At 41.4% G+C, this 27,266-nt stretch overlaps 1 protein-coding gene across 7 annotated transcripts in view; it reads right to left on the bottom strand.

The window, feature by feature from the left end:
* The window catches only part of LOC138738418 (ATPase MORC2A-like), a 49,084-nt gene that overhangs the window by 19,143 nt on the left and 2,675 nt on the right, over positions 1 to 27,266 (bottom strand). For 6 of the 7 annotated variants that reach the window (XM_069888569.1, XM_069888575.1, XM_069888574.1 and 3 more), the window contains 12 exons: positions 23,445 to 23,479; positions 22,730 to 22,798; positions 17,932 to 18,022; positions 15,725 to 15,833; positions 14,135 to 14,291; positions 13,041 to 13,152; positions 11,070 to 11,195; positions 10,527 to 10,606; positions 8,454 to 8,530; positions 7,600 to 7,691; positions 2,017 to 2,160; positions 1,612 to 1,766 (listed from right to left, as the gene is read on the bottom strand). In XM_069888569.1, the coding sequence (XP_069744670.1) occupies positions 1,612 to 1,766; positions 2,017 to 2,160; positions 7,600 to 7,691; positions 8,454 to 8,530; positions 10,527 to 10,606; positions 11,070 to 11,195; positions 13,041 to 13,152; positions 14,135 to 14,291; positions 15,725 to 15,833; positions 17,932 to 18,022; positions 22,730 to 22,798; positions 23,445 to 23,479 (1,247 nt within the window). The remainder of the gene's footprint in view (positions 1 to 1,611; positions 1,767 to 2,016; positions 2,161 to 7,599; positions 7,692 to 8,453; positions 8,531 to 10,526; positions 10,607 to 11,069; positions 11,196 to 13,040; positions 13,153 to 14,134; positions 14,292 to 15,724; positions 15,834 to 17,931; positions 18,023 to 22,729; positions 22,799 to 23,444; positions 23,480 to 27,266) is intronic. The other variant, XM_069888570.1, reaches the window with a different exon arrangement.

Here is a 27,266-nt window from a genome sequence, read left to right as displayed (position 1 = left end):
CACAAATACAAGCTCCTCATAGGCAACGCCAGATTCAAACCAGGGTTGCTGATCTAACTGCCACAGAAACCCTGCTGCCCTTTGTTACTTTGTTTGCCCCTCAGAACAGACATGATATGAAGCCAGAGGGTGGTGAATCTGCAGCATCCGTGGCCAAAGACTCCTGTGGAGGCCGTCATCTGATATATTTAAAGCCAAGGTTAATAAGTTCTTTATTCATAAGGGGTGTCAAAAGTTACAGGGAAAAGGCTAGAGAATGGGGTTTAGAGAAAAAAATATACATCAGCCATGATTGAAATGACAGAGCAGACTCAATAGGCCAAATGACTTCATTCTGCTCAGATGTCTGCGATGGAAGTGATGGTCCAAAGAGGGGTAGGAGGTGTTAGAAAGCTGAAACCTGGCCTCTATAAAATGGTCAATGCAGATTGCAACAGCCCATCCCTTTGTCTGGGGGTTTGATGAGAAGATCAATATTGGCTGCACGCATGGAGGGGGCACTGGGTGAAGGGAGTGCAGCAGCCAACAGTTTCCAAAATGAAAGGAGCAAGAGTCCTAGGGGGCGGGCAGCTCAATGGATAGAGGGGATTCACCTGTTGAAGAAATAGGTACGGAGGTAGTGGGAGAATCAGGACTGAAGCCATTGCAAGTGGGGACATAGCTCAAAGGTGCGATATCCGCTGGGGACTGACCTCTCAGTTGGAGATGGTGTGATTGATGGAGCTGGGCTGAGGCGTATGATCAGAGGAGGAAGAAGCCTAGGGCAGCCTTTACTGATTTGACTAGTCCAATAGTTGTTCACAATCTTGTCAGTCTATTTCTTCCCGATACTCATTAACTCCTGGATTATATTCTGTCATACAGAGCAACTGCTGACTGCTTTCCATTTGTTTTTTTTTCAAACCTCCATTTTACATTCCCAGCCAAAATTATTTGTCATCTTTGTTCAGATCATGTCCTTTATTAACAGGCTAGTCAGCTCTTTTCTTTCTGGGCATTGTTCCAAAATCTCAAATGCTCCAGTTCCCAGACTTGGTTTGGATGAAACCACATTTGTGCTAAGAGTGAACAGATGAGGCTCATTTATTTCTACTTACACCATTGATTCATTCATCTCTGTGTGAACGCTGCGTGTGTTTAGATGGCCTCTAAGTGGGTATTTTTGCCAAATGTTCCTGTTCTAACTAGACATACACTTTAAATGTCAATGTTCTGTCACCACTATTCTCCTCCCTTACAGTAATTGCCTTCGGCAGGATTCTGCCATCCTTCAGCTCCCCTCCCATTACAGAGCATTTGTTCTTTGTCACCATTCCCAGAAAAATGCTGTTTGTATTGTGGCATGACCCTGGCAGGGTTGCTTCCTGTGATCAAAACTGTAAGGCTATGTGCTAGTATGGTGATAAATTTGACCACATATTCACAGCTTGTGAAGCAGAGATATACTATGTATGCGAGGTGCTCAGCTGCACTTCATTTTTAAAAAACTGGTGGTGGAAGCACATGAAGATTTTTATTATCAGCTTTTCAAAATTAGGTGAATTGCAAACATTTTAAAGAACAAAGGAGATTTTTTTTAAATAAAGGCAAATAAATAGCCTCTTTTCTTACCAATGCCAAGGTCCTTCCAGTACTGAAGCATAAATTGACCCATAATTTTCAGTAAATTATGATATTCCCTGGCATTTGCGAAGTCCTGTTTATTAAGAGTCGGTGCCATCATCACAGTGGGCACATCAACAAGGCCCACCACTCCGTCGCAGGACCTGAGAAAATCAGCATCAAGCAGAATACACGTTCTTCTGCGGATTCAACTAAATGCAGCGTACAACGTTTAATCAGAGGAAATGCCTGACCAACTTTTCTAAAGAGATCAACCACTAAGTATTTTTACATTTCCTCATTTAAAAAAAACCCACCATTTGCATTATTTTGGCTTCAAACCCTTAGTTTTTTTTTAAAAACAAGTGAATAGTTTTGGTAACATGCTGAGAATCTAATTTCTTTGCTACATACCTCAACTTACAGTTCAGCTGTACTCCAATTCTTTTGTACATTTTTATTAAGCGACTGTTGTTGTAAATAAACATTCCATCGCAGTTTCTCTTCTCGATGTTCATCCCAAAGATGAAAGTCAGATTATTTATTTTTTCCAGCGCTCTGTAATTAATAGTCAAAATGTCAGTAACTTCACAACACAAGTTGCTTACATTGTCTGACAAAGTTATTGGACCAGAGGGTTTCAGATTTTTGTATTCTTTATTGTTCTAAACCATCATTATCAACCTTGTAAGCTCCGTAGAATTCCTTCAGCATTTTAGGCATTCCTTTAGGATTGGGAATGCCTTCAACTCTAGTCTCGTAGACCCATGTGGGAGCTGCAGATTCTTTCACAGATGGGCCAAGAGCTGGCTGATGGACCCGTGGGTGGGCAGCTGGTCAGTTGATGCTCCCTTTGTGGCTTGCACTGGGTTCCTGGGTGCTTCAGTGCATGCTTTCCAGATTCCTGATTCCATCGTGAAAACTTATTTTCCACATCGCATGGTCAGAGTATCCCTGTTGTTCAAGAAAACTGAGTTCATCCTTGGGGGAAAAAAAACTGTCACTTTTGTACTCTCTTCCAGAACAGAACTTGAAATAAAATGTCCATTTCAGGAGTCCAGCATCAGGCATAAAAAAAGACTCGCCAACATACCTGACAGAGATCTTACTAAGTGTCCTGCAATACTGGGATATTGGTCTGGGAGTGGATATTGTCAACTAGGGTTACTTCTGAGGCAGAAAATAAGCAAAGCACAACTAGACCGAGGATCAATATGGCAAAGCTGAACAGAGATCGAGTCTTTGTGGTAGGGAAAATGAATTAACTGTCTATGGTGGAGATTTCCCTCTCCCAGTTATACATTACAACGGTCATACTGCCTAAAGCAGTAGTTTATTCCTCCAGACATTAGGGGCGCTGTTACACTTCCCTCACTCAACACTCAATGTATTAAGAAAACTGTATACCAGTGGTTCTCAACCTTTTTCTTTCCACTCACATACCACTTTAAGTATTCCCTATCCCATCGGTGCTCTGTGATTAGTAAGGGATTGTTTTAATTGTACCTCATTGACTCGTCATGTGCACGGTTTCATAACTCCAAATGGGCCAATGACAATTTTTCTCAAGCAAAATATTTCAGTGACAATGGGTCTCGAGCAGTGATTCTCAACCTTCCCTTTCCACCCACACACCACCTTAAGCCATCCCTTTCCAATCACAGAGCACTGATGGCACAGGGTCTGTGAGTGGAAAAAGGTTGAGAACCTCTGCTGTACACCGAGCTTGGAGACCAATGATTTTGAATGCACTGTTCGATTACATGAAGGACCCACTGGCATAGGATCCCCCTGTGGTGATACATCCACTCCACTGGCCCCACTCCCACCAGCCTACTGCAGGGGGCACCACTGTACCTGCAGGTAGGCAACCTGGGAGGCCGGCCCCACTTGCTGGCTGTCAATCAGCAGCCCGTATAAAGACTTGAGCCGGTCCCTTTGGGGACAGTCATACACGAGGAGCCAGCAGTATACTGAGGCTGGTGTGTACAAGTTAAGGCTAATTAAGGCCTGTTGTACAGTTTGTGGACTTTGGGTCAGAATTATCCATGCAGCAGGGCTCACACCCACTCCTATTTTTAATGTGAGATTCAGTCAAAATTTGTTTTAGTGTATTTACCTTCACTCACCTCGATGGAAGCCCTCCAGCCTCGTGTGGCCGAGATGCCAAAGCCTCCTCGAGCAGCAGCTGCAACACATCCTCCTGTCCACCAATTGATCAACAGGCTTGCCAGTCCCTGCGGGCGCATGAGGATGGGAGGGAGAGAAGCCAGGGCACCAGGCAGGGCCCAGGCCCACCATCGCGGGGAGCAGACGATAGATCGCTTGCTTTGAGCAGAGCATTGGGCCTTGGTGATCAGGCTCCATGTTGAGCATTTGTTCGACGAGCGCAGCCCCCTGAACAGATTGATTGAGGTGCAGGGATGGAAGGGTGGCAATGAGCGAGCAGCCTTTTGAGCTGAGGTCGACAGGCCACTCATTCACTGCTGCCTGTCCCCGCACCTCATTCAATCTGCTCGTCGAACAAAGCATGATCATCGAGGCCTAGTGCTCCCCTCAAAGCACCGTGGGAGAGAGCGAGCAGGAGGGAGGGAGAGAACAACTGGGGGAACCGAGCAACAGCAGTGACTCCAGAAAGCAAGAGCCACCTGAGGGAAGATGGTCAGCGAAGCTGTGGGCCCACTTCCTCGACAGCCATAGCACCTCCGCAAGCTTTTTGAAGTGGGACGAGTTGCTTGAGTGCATTTCTCCTGTCACCATCTTGCAGAGGAAAGCACCTGCCGCGTTTGTATTTCAGTGCCCAAAATGGTGGCATCAAAATGTCACATCCAGGACCGGGTGGTTTTTGAGGCAAATTTTTGGGAAAAGAAAGGGGGGGGGGTCCTATATACCATCAAATATGGTAATTAAAGATTCTTTTTACAAATCATACTTACTAGTAATCAGACATGCTCACTGCATCAAGGACTGTCACACTTGACGTGTGTCTGCAGGAATGATCCACTGCATCTGGTGCTCGCTTTGTGGCCTTTTCTACCTCGGAGAGACTGGCACAGGCTGGGAGATCACTTCGCTCAGCACCTTTGCTCTGTCTGCACCAGTAACAGGGATCTCCCAGTGGCCAGCCACTTCAATTCCACACCCCACTCCGTTTGACTTGCAGAGTTTCTCCAGTGTTGTGTTTCTTCTTCAATCATGGTCTCTGCAGGCTTTTGAGTTTTACTTTTCTATATATTATCTCTTTTTAATTTAATGTATATGATTGTTGTAGCTGGTAGGTTGAAAGCAACATTTTTGGTGCTTATATACACGACCATAAACTCATCGTGTTAGTTATCTGATAAACTGTACCCAGAAGCACACAAGAAGAAACCCTACAAACTTTCCAGTTGTTCAGTTAATGGGAGCCTAGAATGACGAATATTGCTATCATTCTAAGTCTGTACTTGTTATTTTTATATCTTCATAATTTTCCAGCATTGCACTTTCTATGTTCTCCTGTTATTTATTCTTTGTTCTCCCTGCTCTGTGTGTGGGGCAAGTGGCTGAGATCGCTTGTATCTTACAAACGTACTCAGAAACATTCACTGCCTGCCAACTCCATTAAGACATCTAACAGAGATAGTCCTATCAACATACTTACGTGGAAGCAGGAAACTCAACTAACAGCAGTGTTGTGTACAACAATGCATCAAATGTCACACCACAGAGTGCACGTAGTTTGGCCTTGCTCTTGCTATTTTGCCTACCCTGTCCCAGGCCTTTTTCCTCAGTTTAACAAACAAAGCATCAATAGAAAAACACAAAAGGTGGAATCTTGAGCCAACAAGGAATTGCTGGAGGAACTCACAGCATCCATGGAACAGGTCAGTCAACATTATGGTTGTGAACCCTTTATCGAGAGTAATATAGGTGAGGGGGACAGAGAAAGAATTAGTGCAGCAGATAAAGAGATGGTAATAGTGCAATCAGATGGGGTTAGGGGTTACCTGACATGAGGAAAATCAATGTTCATGCCATCAGCTTTAAGGCTGTCCATAATGAATATGGCGTGTTGTTCCTCCAGTTTATGTCTGACCTTTCAATGACAATGGATAAGGTCAAGGACAGGCTGGCATTATAGGAATGGTTCGCAGAGTTCAAGAGGTTGGCTACAGGAAGTTCATGTTTAGACCCACAAAAGGAGCACAGGTGCTTGGAGAAGCGATTACTAAGTCTCCGTTTGGTCTCCTTTAGCTCTGAATTCTACGTTTCAAATGCAGCTACTGGAGTCAAGGAGGAGCTGATCCATGAGGCTGACACTGCCATCAATTCTCTACTGACTGGCCTACTACTGAGATTTGATCAAAATATTAGGGAAAGAAACTTCTTGGCATTAGATTTTGAGAGAGAATTATTTGTCCTATAATACATAAATTTGTCCGTGAACTACTCTTTGCAGATGATGCCGCTTTAGTTGCCCATTCAGAGCCAGCTCTTCAGCGCTTGACGTCCTGCTTTGCGGAAACTGCCAAAATGTTTGGCCTGGAAGTCAGCCTGAAGAAAACTGAGGTCCTCCATCAGCCAGCTCCCCACCATGACTACCAGCCCCCCCACATCTCCATCGGGCACACAAAACTCAAAACGGTCAACCAGTTTACCTATCTCGGCTGCACCATTTCATCAGATGCAAGGATCGACAATGAGATAGACAACAGACTCGCCAAGGCAAATAGCGCCTTTGGAAGACTACACAAAAGAGTCTGGAAAAACAACCAACTGAAAAACCTCACAAAGATAAGCGTATACAGAGCCGTTGTCATACCCACACTCCTGTTCGGCTCCGAATCATGGGTCCTCTACCGGCACCACCTACGGCTCCTAGAACGCTTCCACCAGCGTTGTCTCCGCTCCATCCTCAACATCCATTGGAGCGCTCACACCCCTAACGTCGAGGTACTCGAGATGGCAGAGGTCGACAGCATCGAGTCCACGCTGCTGAAGATCCAGCTGCGCTGGATGGGTCACGTCTCCAGAATGGAGGACCATCGCCTTCCCAAGATCGTATTATATGGCGAGCTCTCCACTGGCCACCGTGACAGAGGTGCACCAAAGAAAAGGTACAAGGACTGCCTAAAGAAATCTCTTGGTGCCTGCCACATTGACCACCGCCAGTGGGCTGATAACGCCTCAAACCGTGCATCTTGGCGCCTCACAGTTTGGCGGGCAGCAGCCTCCTTTGAAGAAGACCGCAGAGCCCACCTCACTGACAAAAGGCAAAGGAGGAAAAACCCAACACCCAACCCCAACCAACCAATTTTCCCTTGCAACCGCTGCAATCGTGTCTGCCTGTCCCGCATCGGACTGGTCAGCCACAAACGAGCCTGCAGCTGACGTGGACTTTTTACCCCCTCCATAAATCTTCGTCCGCGAAGCCAAGCCAAAGAAAGGAATACATAAAGCAAAATTAGGTCCACATTTCAGATTGAAAGGTGGAACATCTTTTCTAAATGAAGGTGCAAGACTCGTTCAGAGCTCCTTATTTTACATGGCTCAGTATTCTATCAGCATTCAAAAGCCATTAGCTAGGACTTTACCAATGATACAACTGATTTAGTTGCTGCCTCAATCACAACCTCAGTAGTACACGTGAAGCTTGAATACTCTCTCTGTGATTGTAAGGGTTTCCTCTGGGAACTCATTTCCTCCATGTAGGTTAGTTGGTCACCATAAATTACAGCTAATGTGTAGATAAGTGGTAGAATCTGGAGCTGGGGGAGGAGCAGAGGATGTTGAATAAAATAACAAAATAATCACAGGATATGCTTTAGGAACTCAGCAAGTCTCACACTGTTCATATATTACTGACGTTTTGGGTCTGAGCCCTTCAAGGTGTAGGCCTGTTTTAGAGCCGGAAGATTAGCATGGGCCTGGCGGTCTGAAAGGGTCCATTTCTGTGCTGTAATCTGTGACTCTCTCTTGAAGCAGACTTGCAACAAGACTGCAGAATACCAGTACCTCCGTTTCTCTTGATGCAATTTCTTCTTTCTGTCCACATCACTCTGTAATTCTGATAATTTCATAAGAGCATTGGCCAGTTTAAAATCATTCTGGAAAGGAACAGCATTAGAAATCAAAACAAATGAAACATCATAGAAAGCAAATTATTCAAGTTTAAAGACCATCTTATTGCATTCATCAAAACAATTACATTCTGTGCATGAGCTTTTTTTGAATAGAAGATCTTGACCAAAACCGGAACAAAATACTGTCTGGAATGTATTCAGAATTCAAACCTTTATACTTTGAAGTACTTTGAAAATGGAAAATTTCAGGTATTTTATTTTGCAAGTTCCTTATGCAAATCAGTGCAATATAAACCCTGTATGTTTCAGCCTAGGAATGGACTTTGGTCACTTCAAGGAGAGGGGACGATATCTATTATCCAAAGAACACTACACCACAGAAGAAGGTCCTGTGGCCCATGCTAAACTGTCATTCTGCCTAGTCCTAATGACCTACACCAAGACCATTCCATACCCCTTCCATCCAAGTACTTACATAAATTTTTCTTAAATGTCAAAATAAAGCCCGTATACATCACTTCAGCTGGCAGCTCGCTCCACACCCACTCTGTGAAGTAGTTTCCCCTAATTTGCCTTTAAATCTTTTACCCTTAGCCCATGTCCTCTAGTCCTTGTCTCACCTAACCTCTCCTATCCAAAAGGCTGTAGTGAACTTACTTGCTCTCTAATCCTGCGGCAGCATGTATTTACCTTACTTTTAGTGGGGCCCTCCACAGAAGCCAATAATTAATTACCCACATCTTCATTTTTACATAAAATTCACAAGATTGTTAATGTGTCAGTTACCTGTGACTCTATACCATTGCCACATGTCTTTTCCAGCTCCCCCATTTTGAATTTTACTTCTTGCATCTTCTCCTCTGCTGCCAATACAAGATCTAACATTATTTAAAATGCATTTATCATTAACCTCATACCCAAATCACTCCAAGTATTCTATTGCACTTTTGAATATGTTCAACGGATAAGGTTGAAACACGAAAGGCTGCATACACAGTGACTGTTGTGAAACCACACCAAAACACTGGAGGAACTCAGTCCATCTTTTCAGCATCTATAGGAAACAAAGATGCATTGCCGATGTTTCAGGCCTGAGCCCTTCTTCAAAGCTATGCTCCGGAACTTTGAGAAATACAATAAACGCGAGGTTACGCATGATACAGTATAATTGGTTACACAGGCTATACACCATGCCCCAAAAGTTAAATAAATGGGACCCAACAGTATCAGATAGATGTTTTTGCTGTATAAAGGAAATGGGAACAACAGTACATGCAATTTGGGCGTGTGAGAAAGTGAAAAAGTTTTGGGAAGATCTAAATCAGGTATTAAATAAAATCACAAAAAGCAACATACCAAAAAATCCAGAGATCTTTCTTCTAAGTAATATAAGAAGTAAAGAACTTGGACTCTATTTGGATGAAGCACAAAAAAGATTTATTATGATAGCCTTAGCTGTAGCAAAAATATGTACAATGTCAACCTTGAAATCAGAAGAGAGCCTGAGAGTACATCAATGGTATATAAAAATGAATAAATGTATTCCATTGGAAAAAATAACATATAATTAAAAAAATAAAGTCACATTATTTGAACAAATTTGGGAACCGTACATGGAATACAACAGAGAAGTCCTACCGCGGACCTCCACCCCCTAAAATGATAGAATGAGAAGACGACGAAATGAACTGACCCGGTGTGTAAAAGTAGATGACACAATTTTCTTGTTTATTTTCATTGTGTGATGACATTGTTTAATGGGTTTAATGTATCATATATGGGGTTAGGAGGGGGGTGGGAAGGAAGGAGGGAAGGGAGGGGGGAAAAGGGGTGAAAATGACACTGTGTATATTCAAGAGGGAAATGTTTGTGTATATTTTGGTTAATATGCTTCACAGTGTGAAAAATGTTTTAAAATTAAAAAAAAGAAATAAGCCAGAAGCTAGAAATTTCAGGAAGTCTCAGAATTCAGACAATGCCAGCTGGGGGAAGAATCCAGACCAACAAAACATTTTAATTAAATCTGATAAGGGACGAGGAAAGAATTTATCATGTTTGTGCAAAAGGAGATAGAATGGAAAGACAGAGATAAGGTAGCAGGGAAAGGGGGGGTTTAAACGAAAGCCAGAGGTCGATATTAATGCAATCCGGTTGGAGGGTGCGCAGTTGGAAGATGAGGTGCTGTTCCAACAATTTGCGGGTGGTCTCAGTTTGGCAATGCATGAGACCATGGACAGACACGTCAGCAAAGGAATGGGATGGAGATTATTTCCTATGTAGAAGTAATATCTCCTTCCTCTTTATAATGCAATTGGCACCCTATTAATTTACAAAGGAAAAGTTAATTGAAGGTGACAAAAAATGAACCTCGGGCAAGTTCTAGCTCAAAAATAAGCAAATGACATCCTTCTTTTTCAAATGTGCATCAAATATGATTAAAATCAGTTTTAATAATGTTCTGCCTTTTACCATCAACATTTTGAAAAAAGGTTTAACAAACTTTAAAATTCTGTGCTTGAAACACAAAGCATGATGGTCATAAAACTTAGAAAAGAAAGGCACCTGAGAGCTCAGGTAATAATTCACCTCATGACTTATATAACACATTTATGCCATATTTCAAAGTGGGAAATAGTCATCTAAAATTAACCTACCAGAAGGCATAGCTGGAAACACCAAATTTGTTCATTCAACTCAAAAACTATTTGGGGGTCATGGTGATAATACTAACTAAAGATTGGTAACAAAGTCATTCATTTGATGGCAATGTACCTCACTACGATGTCTGACAGTCCCATTAAGGAGAAGTTATCCAATGTTTACTCATGGAATTGATCCTTAAAAACAATCAATTCTTACCTATTTTGACAGCAAGTTCCGCCTCCTTTACTTCTCTCAAAATACGTACTTTGAACCCTTTGGAAAAATAAGTGTACTTCCTACAGAAAGAGTAATGAATGATGATTTAGTATCAAGTCATTTAAAAAAAAATTTTTTAAAAATCGATAGTTACTCCCAATTTTATTTTTAAAAATGAAAGCCAACTGTGAGCATATCCACCATTCATCCTACCCCTCCATCAGTAACTCATGGTACATTTCATCAGAGAAAATAAAAAGTTATTGCTTCCTAAGTTCATTGAACACAATAAATAGAACGTTTAATGTGGTATTCAAAATATGGAAATATCATAAATAACTCAAACATACCAGAAACTGAGAATTACTTTTCCACTTTATTAGTCTAAAAATATGATTTGAATGATAATCATATTAAAACATTTCCTATTCCTCAATATGAAAAGGGCTCAAATTCATCCTTAAAAAATAATATGCTGTGGAGGTTCAAAAAGTTGAATTTTAAAAATTCCCAAGTTGAATCATTAACAAACTATTTTATTACCTGGGCCTATACAAGGAGAAGAAGAGAGGTTTAGTGTGAACCCTCTGTCCCTGAATAAAAATCTTCATCTGTGGGTCAATATACAATATCGCAGAATAGGCTTTAAATGAATAGCGTTCAGGCTGGCTGTAAAGTGACAAGGTTGAAATAGTATGAGATTTATGATTACACTACAATACTGCGATGCAAAGTTAGAACGTTCATTCAAATGAGTCACAATTTGAAATGCCGTGCAATTTAATTGGCAAACATAAAAAATCCACCAACAAGAGCATGGATTTATGCTACTGTAAATGCAGATGAAGAATTGTAAAGTTCAGATTGGGACCTTACTAATGGTTTGGACTGGACTCTGTGGGGTTGTGGCAGCACTGGAGGTGAATCCTCATACACTCTTTCAGGTGGCCAGAATACCCTGATGTAAAGCCACATATTCTGCCCCTATGCGGATGTTGGGAGGCCACCTGAAAGAGCAGGAGGCGCCTCCAAGGCACACTTTCCAACCCTCCTCCGAGAGGGATAATCACTGGAGCACTGAAGTCCCCTTAGGCACCTGAATGCAGTTGCCTGAAAGCGGCTGCTAAAGGACGGGCTGATGACAATCAGCTGGCGACAAAACTCCCCGCGCCTGACAGCCCCCCTCCTCGCTGCCCCCTGGCACGGGATGTCGGGACTGGGGCAGCCGGCGCAGGACGTCCCAAGTCCAACGCCGGCTGCCCTAGCCCTGTAGCCCCGCGCTGGCCGCCCCTGCCCTGACGCCCCGCACCACCCACCCCTGCCCCAACATCCCGAAGAGACAGGAACCGGAGTGCACTCCAAGGTGCCTGTCCTGCAGCTGTCCCTTTGAGGTGAACAGCGCAGCACTTTCAGGGCTGACACCTGAATGACCATTTTGCAGGGCTGCATCCGCTTCTGCAGGCGCATTCTTGGCGGAGAATGCCCCTGAAAGCAGCTAATGGCTCTGAGGGAACTCCCTTTGGCTACTATTTCTCTGTAAGAGGCACTTCAGGCAATTTCTGCTGATGGCGAATCTCATCTGCCCTATGCCAGACTAAAGTCAATTCCGTGTAATATTATACACTGTTTTTATTACATGGTAATAAAGGAATCTTGAGAACTGAACACAATATTCCAAGTGGGGTCTTTCTAAGCTCTTCGAAAGCTACAACATTACCTGGTGGCTTTTGAGCTCAATCCCTCGGATCATGAAGGCCAATAAACCATAAGCCTTCTTAACAACACTATCAACCTGTGCAACAGCTTTGAGTCTCATATGGACATGGACCCCAAGATCTCTCAGTTCATCCACATAGCCAGAGACCTCTCATTAACATTGAATTCAACCTTTGAATTTGACCTACCAAAATGAACCACTTCAGAGCTTTCTGAGTTAAACTCAATCTGCCATTGCTCAGCCCAGCTCTGCATTATATCAATGTCCCTTTGTAACCCCAGGCAAACCTCCAGACTATCGACCTCACCACGCACTTTCGTGTAATTTGCAAACTTACTCACCCACTCTTCCACTTCCTATCCAGGTCATTTATAAAAATCACAAAGAGGAGGGGTGCCAGAACAGATCCCTGACCTCCATGCAGAACCAACCACCCCCTGCCTTCTCTGGACAAACTAATTCAGTATCCACAAAGCAAGGCCTCCTTGGATTCCATTCTTTCTTACTTTCTGAATGAGCCTTGCATGGGGAACCTTATCAAATGCCCTACTAAAATTGATATACACCACATCCACCATTCCACATCAATGTTCTGTGACACCCTCAAAGAATTCAATCAAATTCGTGAGACATGTCCTTACCCTGACAACCCTATGCTGACTATCCCTGATCAGATTATGCTTCTCTGTATATTTTATTCTAAATGATGTTCCACAGATTTTCCTCACACAACCTATCCATTATGGCCCAAAATTAGAAGCAATCAAGATTAATCTCAATATTTAAAAAAAACTTACACTTCATTTCTCTTCATTCCTGTCAGTAATATATCAGAAGGATCTGTTTTAATATCCAGTTCAAGTTCTCCATCATCATTCAGTTTTAAGTTGTAGATAATTACCAGTGTACCTGTTTACACAAATAAACTTTATATTATTTAACAATTGTGACCAAAATGCAAACAATGTCATGGACGCGCTTGGGAAATGAATAGATGTGAGACAGAAAGCTTGGGAAATGAATAGATGTGAGACAGAAAGCATCGGGTTTTGGACTGAAAGCATTTAAAACTTGTCGGCTTCACTGAAATGACCAGGTTTCGCAGATCAACGTGGCTTCAGGATCGGATTAGGAGGCAATCTAATGTTTTCATGAATTTTTATAAAAACCATACTTTTTTTTGAATATTTTATTTTGAAATTCCATCCACAAAGCAGTCAATTACAAGGTTGTAAATACATACATCAAATATTAATCATATATACACTACATTGAGTTCAATTCCCCTTCCCCCTCCCCCTAAAAGCCCCCAAAAGAAAAAAAGTAAGAAATCGAATGATTAGGATATAGCAAAAAAAGAAGAAAGTGAGGTTGCCCCAGAAGCACAATGTCATATATCTATATATCTATTTCTTAATATATATTCAACTCTCTAAATTAACATTTGACTTATAAATTCAGGCATCCATTTTACAAAGTAGTCTCATATTAATATCTCCATCTCCTAGCATTCCTTATCAATTAATTGAATTTAATATAAATAAATGACCTCTTCCATTAATGAACATCAATATACTATTCCTTTATAGCTGCCCAAACTGTCCTCCAATAGATCAAATCTTACTTCTGATTTGCTCCCAACTTCTCTCGAAATCCAGATATAAAAGGAAAAAAATAATAGTAAGTTTAATCAAACTTCACCATTAATGCACTGCCATTTAAATTTCATCAAATTATAATGATAATAATTCATTAATTAATACAAGATCTCCGAATGTTGATCACTGCGTTTTCTAAAGGAGCTGTGGATTTGTTTTATTTTAGGTGATACAATTCTGAGTTTATTATTTTCCTATCTGATGCATTAATCCATGAACATAACCAAACTTACCACTTGATCCTGTAATTTTACAAAACTGTTCCAATACTTCAAGTTCTGTGTTGAATGGTGAATACTTATAAATTAGTGCCATTTCAAGGGAAAATTTTGGGTCATTTTTTATGGATTCCTGAGTTGAAACATACCAGGATGGCACTGGTACAATCACCTAGGGAACAAAATCCAATCCAACTCTGAGGAACATTTAAAAATTAAAACACTGTATACTTTTAACTCATCTTCAACATTCTAGTTGTCTTTTTTTGGTTCTTGCTATGTTAATAACAACACTGCATTTCATCTTAATGTTCTTTGGGATGTCCACTTTCTTCAATGCCAAAACTTACTTTTTATGTTTGAAGGCACAGTATAGAGCACATGCTGGAGTCTGGAGCAAAAAAAAATCAACAGCTGGGGGACTCAGCAGGTCGAGCAGGGTCTATGGTGGGGGGGAAGGAATAGTGGACCTTTCGGGTTGACACCCTGCACCAAGACTTTCACTTAATTTTCTTCCTCACAACAGATTAGGGCCACAAGTTAAATTATCTGGTTACAAGATGGACACTTTCAATACTTTACAAACCATAGGGGAAAATTTCAAATGCTGAATCCTAACATTCCAAATACATGCCACTTGTTATTCTAGTAGACAGATTACATTGTGTTAGATAAAAGGCCAGAAATGACTGACAGTTCTGCACCTCCCACACTCGCTAATGCTGTAGACCAGCCATTGTCAACCTATTTTTTTGGCTACTCTGCTCAAAGATTATGGGCCCCCCTTCTCTGTGAAGCAATCAAATTTTGGTTTCTTCCCTACTTCTCGTGTGTTCAGCGATGGTGACTCCATTCTCAGCACTGGGTGCGGTGCCGTCCGCATTGATGAAGTCACCTCGGACTCACAGGCAGGAGCGGGGACCTCAGGCTCTACAATTCTTTGAACCCTAAAAGTTCAATCGACTCTCTCTATCTCCCACCCCACCCAGCGTTTATCGATCTCTCTGGCATATTTAAACCCCTTGGATAGTCCTATCGACCCCCAGGGTTCAGATCAACTACTTTGGAGACCCCTATTCCAGATCTTAAATAGTTAACTTCATATGATACCATGACCTGGTGACCTGTTGGGGGCAGTAGGACATGGAAGGAAGAGCTCGGGGCACAGAAAACAAGCCTCATTGATGGATTGACTGAAAAAAAACTGTTCAGTGACCTCTTGATATGCCAGAGTAAGAAAATGGAGCAGGATTAGGTTTCCAGACCCTACTTCCTTCCCTGTCGCTTAATAAGATGATGCGTGATCTTTAATCTCATAGATACCCAAAGCCCTATCAACCTTTCTATCGAGTTGAATATTTAATCTAATGGATAAGGAAATTTCTTCCCCAATTACTGCTGCATGACCAAGTTTTTATTTTAATGTAACCCCTAGTTTGAGACCATAATCTTGAGAAACATCTTAACCTGCATTTCCCCATTAAACCCCAGTCATAAATGAGGGAAGAAAGCTGTAATTTGAAAGTGACCCTTTTACTTGATTAACCTTTCCCTGTATCCAGATTAATCTTTTGATGAAAAAAGTAAAAATTCTCATTTCCTTACCTCATCAATACCTTCGTTCTCATAAAATGTGCGAGACACAAGGATGCAGGTCAAGGTATTGCTTTTCTTTGTAAACAGCATGAAATCCATACCTATTCTCATTGTTCCTCTAAAAGAAAGAAACCATTAGATCTTTAAGAGTTTCCAGACAGTGACCCACACCTTTACAGCATTTGCTTCCCATGTTATGGACGAGCAGTTAATAGTTAACTTACTCGACCAACATTTTCAGATTTTCACAAACTTAAACTCTCCAGAAACAGGCTCACAACAATGTGGATAAGTTCAAGAGAGAAAAAAAAAATATGCAATACAGTTTGGGAACAAGACTAATTAAAGAGAATACAACTTAAAATGGTGAATTTCTTATTGCAATGAAAGATTAAAATTAAAACTTGGATTTTCATTTCTATGGAGAATTATTGATGTGAAGAACAGAAGGATGATGAGGGCTGGTATAGGAGGCAACATGTACTTGGATGCAAAGAGGACCTAAAAGGATACTTTGGTTCAATATTCACCAGAGAAAAAGACCTTGGTCAAGATGGTCAAAATAGAACAAGCTTATTTTGAGATTAAGAACGAGGAAATGCCAGATCTCATAAACACTAGGATTGATGAGTCCCAGGGACCAGACGAGATATATCCCAGGTTGCTATGGGAAGGGAGGGAAGAGATAGCTGGGGCATCGACAATGATCCTTGGATCCACTTTGGACACAGGGGAAGTTGTAAGGATTGGAAGATGGAAAACGTGATCCCTTTGTTTAAAAAAGGCAGCAGGGAGAATCCTGGGAATTATAGACCAGTGAGTCTTGTATCAGAAAGGATTCTTAAGGACAATATTTATGAGCATTTAGAAAAGTACAGCCTTCTCAGATAGAGTCAACATGGCTTTGTGAGGGGAAGGTCATGCCTCACAAGTCTAATTGAATTTTTTGATGAGGTAACAACAGAAATTGATGAAGGTAGGGCAATAACTGAAGTGTATATGGATTTTAGCAAGGCATTTGACATGGTTCCCATGACAGACTTGTTCAGAAAGTTATGAGGCACAGGATCCATTGAACCTTGGCTGTGTGGATTCATAACTGTCTTGCATGTAGATAGCAGAAATTAGTAGTGGACAGAAAGTGTTCTGCCTGGAGGTTGTTGACTAGTGGAGTTCCGCAGGTATCTGTTCTGGGACCCCTGCTTTTTGTGATTTTTATAAATGACCTGGACGAAGTTGTAGAAGGATGCGTCAGTAAATTTGTGGATAATATAAAGTTGTGGATAGTGTTGAAAGTTGTCAATGGTTTCAACAGAATATAGACATGATGGAGATTTGGGCAGAAAAGAGGCAAACAGAGTTCAATCCAGATAAGTGTAAGGTTATGCATTTTGGAAGGTCAAACTTGAAGGCAGAGTACAGGGTTAATGGTAGGATACTCAACAGTGTGAAAGAACAGAGAGATCTTGGGGTCCAAATCCATAGATCCGTCAAGATTGCCGTGCAGGATAATGGGATATTTTAAGAAGGTCTATGGTACGCTGACCTTCATTTGTCAGGAGTTGTAAGGTAAAGTTGCAGCTCTGAGAGGATTGTGTTCAGTTCTGGTCACTTCATTACAGCAAGGATGTGGAAGCTATGGAGAGGGTGCATCGGAGATTTATTAGGATGTTGCCAAGATTGGAAAATATGTCCAATGAGGCAAAGTTAGCAGAGCTGGGGCTTTTCCCCTTGGAAGGAAGAAGGATGAGAGGTGACATATAGAGGTCTACAAAGATTATGAGAAGTATCGATAAGGTAGAGAGCCAGCACATTTTTCCTCAGGGAGGGAATAGTAAACACTAGAAGGTATCAATACAAAGTGAAGGGAGGAAGGTTTAGGGGAGACATCAAGATTTTTTGAAAACCCAGAACCCCGATGGCATAGGGATTACTTAAAGTGGTATGTGAGTAGAAAGACAAAGTTTGAGAACTGCTGGTTTACTCTATTCATCCAACTTGCCTCCTTTTTATCTCCACCAAAAGCCAGCAAATATTCAAACATGTACATTTTTCTGGACCTTCACACCTTCTAACTTAAATGGTTTCAGTTTAGGTCCAAAAACTGAAAACAATCATGTTCCACATTTGACACTGACCTCATTCTTCAACCTAAAACATTGAAGAGCAAAATGCACTTTAGTCTGAATGAGAAAAAACAAGTCCCAGAAACTCACGACTTCAATCCATTTCCATACTGTCCACTGAATGGAGGATCAGATGCTCTCTTCACAGATTTTCCTAAATGAATAACATCGACTGCTTCACCTAGGAATTAGAAAACATTTTTTACTCTTCTACTTTCAAATGTTTAATAGTCATTAAATTAGTTAATATAAAGGCACATTCCATATTTTTTTATTTCAAGAATATACTTTGTATCTGATAAACAAATCTTTCTGTGCATTCAATACATTCGCTTATCAACAGCATTCATACTTCCTTCAATAATGCACTCAATGAAGCATTGAAAGCCCAGTCCACATCACAGCCTTTCCAGTGACTGCCCTGAACTTCAGTGCATCCCTCAGTGCCTACTCCTGTTGGAAGCCTTTGCATGCAGACCTCTTGTGCTGCAAGATGAAGAAGTCCAAAATATGTATTTCAGGGAGTCATCAAGTCAGGAATTCCACAGCATGGTTACAGGCCCTTCGTCCTATCTAGTCCATGTCAACCAAACCAGTCCTATTTGCCTATGCTTAGCTTATATCCTTCAATATTTTCTATCCATGTTTCTGTCTAAATGTATTGTCCCTGCTTCTATCACTTGCTCTGGAAGCTCATTCCACAGGCCCACAACCTTCTGTGCTCACCAGGTCTTTTTTAAAGCTTTTCCTTCTCACCTTAAATCTAGTTTTAAATTCACTAACACAGAGGAACAATGCCATGATTAACCACATCCCTCATGATTTTGTAAACCTCTATAAAGGTCTCCTCCTTTGCCTCAAATGGTCCAGGAAGAGCATTCCCAGCCTATCCTTATAATTCAAGACCCCAGGCCTGGTTAACCAAAAGGTGCACACAGTGCTCCAAGTGCAGTCTCACCAACATCCTGTACAATTGCATCATGAAAACTCCCCAATCCTGTACTCAATACCTTACTAACCAGATTGGCATTTCAGTAATGTGGAGCTGGTTTAGGTTTATGATGGGTTTGTCCCATTGAGATAGAGAAAAGATGGTAGGAAAATGGAACTGTGGTTGACAAAGCCAGGTGAGGCAGCTAGTTGAGAGGAAGGAGGAAGCGTACATTAGATTTAAGAAGCAGGAAACAGGAAGGGCTCATGAGAATTATATTGTAGCCAGGAAGAAAGGACATGGGAGTGTTGGAAGGGGCCATGAGAAAGCCTCAGTAAGTAGGATTAAGGAGAACCCCAAAGTGTTCTGTGCATATGCAAAGAACCTGACGACAATGAAGGTGGGATCGCTTAATGATAAAGGAGGCAACATGTACCTGGAGGTGGAGATGGCTAGGGAGGTCTGAAATTAATACTTTGCTTCACTATTGACCAGAGAAAAGGACCTTGAGCAGGTCAGGTTGAAATTGAACAGGCTTGTGTGCTGGATGATGTTGAGATTAAGGAAGAGGGAGTGTTGGATCTTCTTAAAAATATTAAGATTGATGTCCCCGGGGATGGACACGATGTACCCCAGGTTGTTGTGGGAAGTGAGGGAAGAGATAGTTGGGGCATTAGCTAATATCTTTGAATCCTCCTTTGTATGGGGAGCTGCTGGAGAATGGTCCCCTTGGTTAAAGTAATAGGGAGAATCCTGGGAATTATAGACTGGCAAGTCTTACGTCAGTGGTGTGCAAACTATTGGAGAGGATTCTTAACGATAGGATCTATGAGCATTTGGAGAAGTGCAGTCTACTCAGGGATAGTCACTATTGCTTTGTGATAGGAAGGTTTGCCTCACAAGCCTAATTGAGTTTTTGAGGAGGTAACGAAAGAAATTGATGAAGGTCGGGTGATATATGAATTTTAGTAAGGCATTTGACAAGGTCCCTCATGAGGGACTTGTTCAGAAAGTCATAAGGCATGCGATTGGCTGTGTGGATTAAAAATGGACTTGCATGCAGAGAGTAGTAGTGGACAGAAAGTATCCAGCCTGGATACAGAAAGTATCCAGGCCCAGTTCTGGGCCTCTGCTCTTTATAAATGACCTAGATGAATGGATTGCAAACTTTGTCTTTCCACTCACATACCACTTTAAGTATTCCCTATTCCAGAGGTCCTCTGTGATTAAGGGATTACTTATGGTGGTACGTGAGTGGAAAGACAAAGTTTGAAAACCACTGATCTAGATGAAGAAATGGAAGGATGATACATTTGCAGATGATAGAAAGGTTGGAGGAGTTATGGATGGTGCTGAATGCTGCCTTAGGTTATAAAAGGATATAGACAGGATGTAGAGTTGGATAGAAAAGGAGTAGATGGAGTTCAATCTGGATAAGTGTGGAGGTGATGCATTTTGGAAGGTCAAGGTTAATGGTTGGATACTTAACAGTGTTGAAGAACAGAGGGACCTTGGGGTCCAAATCCACACATCTCTCAAGGTTGCTGTGTAGGTTGATAGGATAGTTAAGAAGGCCTATGGGATACTGGGGTTCATTAATAGGGGGATTGAGTGCAGGAGTCGAGAGGTTATGGTGCAACTCTACAAATCTCTGGTGAGACCACACAGAGAGTATTGTGTTCAGTTCTGGTCACCTCATTATAGGGAAGGATGTGGAAGCTATGGTGAGGGTGCAGAGATTTACCAGCATGTTTTCTGGATTGGAAAATAAGTCTTCTAAGGCAAGGTTAGCAGAGCTGGGAATTTTCTCTTTGGAGCAAAGGACGATGAGAGGAGACTTGATAGAGGTCGACAAGATTCTGAGAGCCATTGATGAGATAGACAGCCACACTTTTTTTTCCCCAGGACAGGAACAACAAACGCCTGAGGACATTTTTACAAAGTTAAGGGAGGAAATTTAGTGGGGGGGGGGAGGGGGGGGGGAAGAGACAACATCAGGAGGTATTTTTTTAAAACTTGAATGCCTTGCGAGGGATGATGGTGAGGCTGAAACATTAGGGGCATTTCAGAGACTCTTAGAAGGCACATGGATGGAAGGAAAATAGAGGTTTATGAGGTAGGAGGGGTTGTGTTTATTGGTGGGAATATATATGTCGGAACAACATCGAGGGCTAAAGGGCCTGTACTGTGCTGTAATGTTCTATGTTCAAGTCATCAATACAGTTGACAAACAAAAGTGAACCAAGCACTGATTCCTGGGTCACACCACTGGTCACAGGCCTACAATAGGTCTAAAACCCTCCATTACCACCCTGTCTCATCCTATCAAGTTAATTGGCCAGCTTTCCCTGGATCCCATGTGATCTGACCCTCCAGGCCAGCCTACCAAACAGATATAAGAGGACTGGAGGGAGGAAAGGGGAGAATTGATTGGGGAGGGGTTTTTGGCTCCAAGAATGCAGAACAGAGGGAGGGGGAAAGAGAAGAGAGAGAGGGAGGCAGAGTTAGAGGAAAGGAGGCATAGAGTTAGATGTGGGGAGCTAACAGAAAACTGAGATCAATATTAATGCCGTCCGGTTGGAGGGTGCCCAGATGGAATACAAGGTGTGGTTGCTCAAATTTGTGGGTGGTTTCAGTCTGGCAGTGCATGAGACCATAACATATTTGTTGGCAAGGGAATGGAGCAGGGAATTGAAATGGGCGGCCACTGGGAGATCCTCACTATTGCAGCGGACAGAGCCGAGGTGCACCACGAAGCAATTTCCCAGTCTCTCCGATGTAGAGGAGAGCACAACGGGAGCACCAGATGCAAATGATCCCTGTAGATTCACATGTGAAGTATCGCTTCACTTGGAAGGACTGTTTGGTGCCCCGAATGGTGGTGAGGGAGGAGGCAAAAAAACTTAAATGTTCATGATGCACCATTTCCTCACACACAAAGCTACAATGACTATCCCCAACAGGTCTTTGCCTTTCCAAATAAGCATAAATCCTATTGTTCAGAATCCCCTTCAGTAATTTAGCCATGACTGACATTGAGTTCAATGCCTAGTAGTTCCTAGACGTACCCCTTTCTAAATAAGGTCAGAATATTAGCCACCCTGCTGTCTTACAGCACCTCACCTGTGCTCAACGATGACACAAATATTTCTGCCAGAGCTCCTGCATTTCTTCCCTTGCCTCCCATATAATGTTCTAGGATATACTTGAATTGATGATCTTCCAAGAGCATGATATTTATCTCAGTTTGTGTGGCTGGGAAGAGCTCCTATTCTCAGCAAGTTCTCTAATTAAAAAAAAGTTCCTAAACAGAGATATTTCTTGGGCATGCTACTGAAAGATGAAGTGGATATCAAATAAATAGTGAGTTGATATTCACTATGTCAACCACAAAACCCTGCATTAAGTAGAATAGGAATAGAATATTAAAGACCAAGATCTGTTTTTCCATAACACATTAATAATTTGAAATCTAATTTTTGTCCATGTATTTATGGTCAAATTTCTACTGTATTTTTCATTTTTCAACATAAGGTGGTTTAATTTTGCTTTTTGGGTCTTGCACAAGAAACAAAAAAAAATCTTCTACATAATCTATCAAAAAAATCCCTTGAAGCCATTTGTCTCAGGTGAACACAAGAACTGATGAAAATATCCCACAAATAAGATTATTGGCATCTTTGGACTATATAGGGCATCTATATACTACATCCAGAGACCATTGGGATACTTTGGCTCATTCCTCTAGGATTTACACACAGGAAAAAATGTAAAGGCTGTTGGTTTTGATTCTGAATTTCCATTGTGATAGTTCTTCTCTTTTCATTTACCAGCTTAATCTGTTTATGTTATGGCCCAATAATTATGGTTTACAAACCATGACAAGAATCATGTAAATGCCAAAGGGGATTTTCAGCGAACTGATAACAGTGAGATGGCAGTTCTTAATGTACTCACTGGGATCCATGCCAACTCCATCATCCAGAAAGCACAACGCAAGTCCCCCTTTCAATTCTTCAATCATTTCTAAAACATGAACAGTGAATCCAAGAGATAAGTTACCAACATTCGGACTTGCACATTTCCCTGAAATACCATCAGAATAACTCAGAGTTGTGAAATTGTTCAGAGCACAAAGTTTAAGTTTGTTACAAAAAGGAATGGAATCAAAAATGCCATGCAATTGCTACGTGCAATCAGGCCCTTCAGTTCAAAAAGACACTACCAAAGGGTATCAGGTCAGGCTGGGACGTGCCATGGCATCTAGAAGCCAACGGCACCAAGTGTGAGGAAGAATAGTTAAAATCCATAATAATTATATTCTAATTGCAACTGGGCACTTGCATCAGGAGAAGCAAGTTGGGAATGGAGGTTCACAGCATATTGAAGAAAGCTGCTTGGTTCTCAAACTTGCAAGGAAAAAAAAGCTGATGGAAAGGTCTTATACATGTTATACAACAGTAAAATAGAACAATGAGCCCATCTAAATCTTAACTGTTAACAGTGCCAATACAACGTGGGGATCCAAGATGACTTCAAACATTGCTTATCGATAAGAGCAGATAATGAAATCAACGAGGGCACATCCAAAGTAGCCACCAAAACAAAACTTATTGTAGAAATTAGTATGAAGTACAACTTTCTCGACACAATGTTTAATGTTAACACTCACCTGTGTAAATATTCAACTGTGTTGCTGTGGCATCTCTGCAAATACACAATAGTTTCCATTATATTTTTAACATTTTCCTCAAGAAACAAAGGATATTAATTGTTGAAGATTAGTCTCAATCATAAAGTGTAATAGAAATGAATGAAGAGGACAGCAACAGTCAGACAGCTGACCATTTGCACCTGCTTTGCTATGGTTCATCTTCAACACGATTTTTTTCTCATATTCCTTGATGCCCTGAAAGTCAAAAAATCTATAAATCCCTATTTTAAATGAACTCAAAAGTCTGAATCTCCAGAGCCTTATGAGTAAAAAAATACTCAAGATTCACCCCCCTCTGACAGAATTTCTTCATTTTAGTCTTTACCCCTTGTTCTTAAACTGTGGCCCGGGTCTAAACTCCTCAATCAGGAAAAATGCATTTTAAATCAAGCCCTTTAACAGTTTTGTACCCTTTGATAAGCTATCCTCATTTTTTCGACCCTTAGTGACTCATGTTCTAGCCTACTCAATCTCTTCTCAGACACAAAATCCATCATCCCTGGAACCAGACTGGTGAATCTTCACTGCATTCTTTCCACGGCAAGTGAAGCCAGGTATATGGCACTTAATGTCTGATCAGGCAAAGTCTGACTCTATATATGTCTGTCGTCCATGGTCCCTTAAGGTTATAATAGAGTTCAAAAAGCATGATCAGAGAACAGGACGTAATCAGACGGATGCAACAACTTCTTGCATGCAACACGTGTATTTCATGTCTTTTGTATGTAGGTACTGTACCTTCTATCCATCATGGCTCCCAAACAGCAAGACCAGTGCTAGTGATGGCAGCAGCAAGAGGCAAAGGAGAAGTATCGATTTGGAAGTGAAACAAAAGGTTATTAAACAGCGCAAAGGTGGAAAAACAGTGAATGCTATTGCTCGCTATTTAGGCATGTTGCACTGGACAATCACGATTGTCAAAAACCAAGAAAAAATTCTCCAAGTTGGTAAAGGATCAGCTCCACTGAAAGTTACACCTGCCAACAAAAATGCGAGAGGGACCTATATCAGATATGGAGAAATTACTAATAACGTGGATTGAGGACCAAACACACGATGACAATCACTGCTAAGGCACGAAACTTGCTCCAGACGCTTAAAGAAAAAGCATGGCCAGACTACGATATCGAGTTTAGTCCTAACTCTGGGGGGTTCAGGCGTTTCAAACAATGTTTTTCACTGCATAATGTGGGAGTGGTGAGTCTACGAGGGTTGATGTGAGGGCAGCAGAAGAATTTGTTCAAACCTTAATTGTAGAGGGAGGTTATTTGCCGCAGAAAATTTTAATATTTTAATATGGATGAAACCTCGTTATTCATAAGGAGGCCAAATTAATGCCAGACTTTAAGGCATTTAAAGAAGTGACAATGTTGTGAGGAGGCAATGTTGCTGGCTACAAGTTAAAGCTGGTTAATTACAGGAGCAATAAAAAGTCCTGGATGACACAAATGCTATTTCAGGATGTCCCTCTCAAATGCTCTGCCAGTGAAGTGGAGAAGTCCTGTTTGGAAGAAGGCAGACCTTTCAAGATTTTGCTAATTGTAGACACCCCCCCTCTCATTGGAGACCTCCAACCCAACTTCAAAGTGGGTGCTCCTCCCACCAAACACCACCTCTTTAATCCAGTCAATGGACCAAGGGATTCAAGGCCTACTTCCCGAGGAGGACCTTTGCTCAGACTGTTGCTGTAACTGATGACACTGGCCAGACACTGATGGAGTTCTGGAAGGAGGACAACATCTTCCATCGCATAAAGAACCTTGCTTTGGCCTGGGATGATGTGACCAAAGAGTAGACGAATGGCATATGGAAAAAAAAAACACTGAAGTGGGATGTGCATGACTTTAATGGATTTGAAAAAGATGATGAGATTGCAAGGATTAATAGAGCTGTTCAGTTGTCTTGGTAAATAACAACCTGATCCTAGACATAGATGATGAGGACATTGAAGAACTCCTAGTGGTGGTTCCTGAGGAACTAACAAATGAAGAGTTGCTGGAACTAGAGCAAGAGCGAATAGGTGAAGAAGGAAGGGAAAAGGAAACTGCAGAAGGAGAAGACCAGGTGCAGAAAAGATTCACTGTTAAGGCGTTAACCAAATTCTTTGCAGACCTTAACAGCTTGCTGAAGAGATTGACCCAAACACTGAAGTCTTTTCACTGATAGAGAGAAGTGCTCATGCAGAGTTTGCCGCATATAAAGAAATTTATGAAAAGAAAAAGCAAACTTGGCTAACAATACTGGACATATTCTGAAGAAGCCAACACGGCCCCAAGAAAAGGCTCAGCCAGGTACTTCAGACATTACAGAGTGACAGTTCATCAATGGAGGTTATTCCACCTCTTCCAGTGAAACATTATAAGGGAGTTGAGAACAGTGACATGGATGATTTTGATCGCCTTTGATAAATTGTGTGTGATGTAGGCTAAGAAAGTGCTTACATAAAAGTTTAAAAAGTGAAAAAAAATGAAACTGTTTAACTTTGCGCAAGTTCAATATCCCATATAGCTTTGCTAAATATATATAGTAATTATGGTGTTCATACAATGTCCACATCACATAACACCCAGTTTCACAACGTATTGTGGACGTTAAGGAACATATACCTGTACTAACTATACCCAATACCCTAGGCACAGTCTCAATATGGTGTTATATAATTGCTATGAGCGTTCCTTACTCCTCCAATCAACACCTTTCATAATAAAGGCCAACATTCTATTTTCCCTCCTGATGCCCAATGCATTTGCTTGTTGATCCACGACATGTACAGTTGGTCATTCGGTAAAATAAATGTTCTAAATCAGTAGTGGAGACAGATCTTTGGTGAATTCAAGGCAATATTATGGACAGATTCAAGGAGAGATTCAAGAACCTGGCAACTGACAGAAAATAAAATGTTCTTGAACTTAGATGTGCTGGACTCCAGGCCTTGGCACCTCTGTAACCAAAGGTTGCAGGGAAAAGAGGCCACGTCCAGTATGATGGGGGTTCTCCAGGATGTTGCAGCCCTCCTGAGGCTTTAAGTATTAGATTAATGTGGCAAAACCTTCTTTGATGGCACCTTATACAAAGTACATTAAATGTGTATCATGTAGCTTACGATTAATTTACAATGAAAAAAAAATCAAATATATATTGAAGATCAAAGGACTCCACACAGAGTGTCCATTTTAACCAAAAAAAGCTAGTTTGGACTAATCCCATTTCCAGTTGAGGCTCCAGATTCTTACTACACATCCAGGTGACTTTTTACAATATGCCATGGGTTTTAGCTTCCACCATCCTTGCAGGCAGTTAATGACAGACCAACACTACTTTGATTACACAGGACAATGAAGATTTTGCTTCCTGAACACTTTTGGGTTTATTTTATGGATTTTGAGTTACTGATCACAAAAATCACTTTAAACATTTCCTATCACATACCTTTTTTTCAAAAACACAACCCATTTTTGTGATTTCCTATCATATTTTAAGTCAACTTCAAGCAGACAAAGCCACGAAGTGCAACATATTATTGAAAATTCATTTTCTGCATTCGCACTCGGACGTCTTCCCTGTTGATCTTGGTGCAGTCATTGACGAACATGGTGAAAGGTTTCACCAGGACATTGCGACCATGGAAGAGCGGTATTGGGTCAACTGGAATCCATCAATGCTGTCCAACTACTGTTGGACACTGACACGAGAGGCATCAGATGCTGAGTACAAATGAAAATCAGCAACAAAATATTTTTAAGGCAGTTGAAGTAACGCAATTTGCTAAATTCAATCAAA

The sequence above is a fragment of the Narcine bancroftii genome, chromosome 7 (genome assembly GCF_036971445.1).
Source record: "Narcine bancroftii isolate sNarBan1 chromosome 7, sNarBan1.hap1, whole genome shotgun sequence".
Taxonomy (NCBI): domain Eukaryota; kingdom Metazoa; phylum Chordata; class Chondrichthyes; order Torpediniformes; family Narcinidae; genus Narcine; species Narcine bancroftii.
The sequence above is the reverse complement of the archived record's forward strand: the minus strand, read 5'-3'. Positions and strand labels throughout refer to the sequence as shown.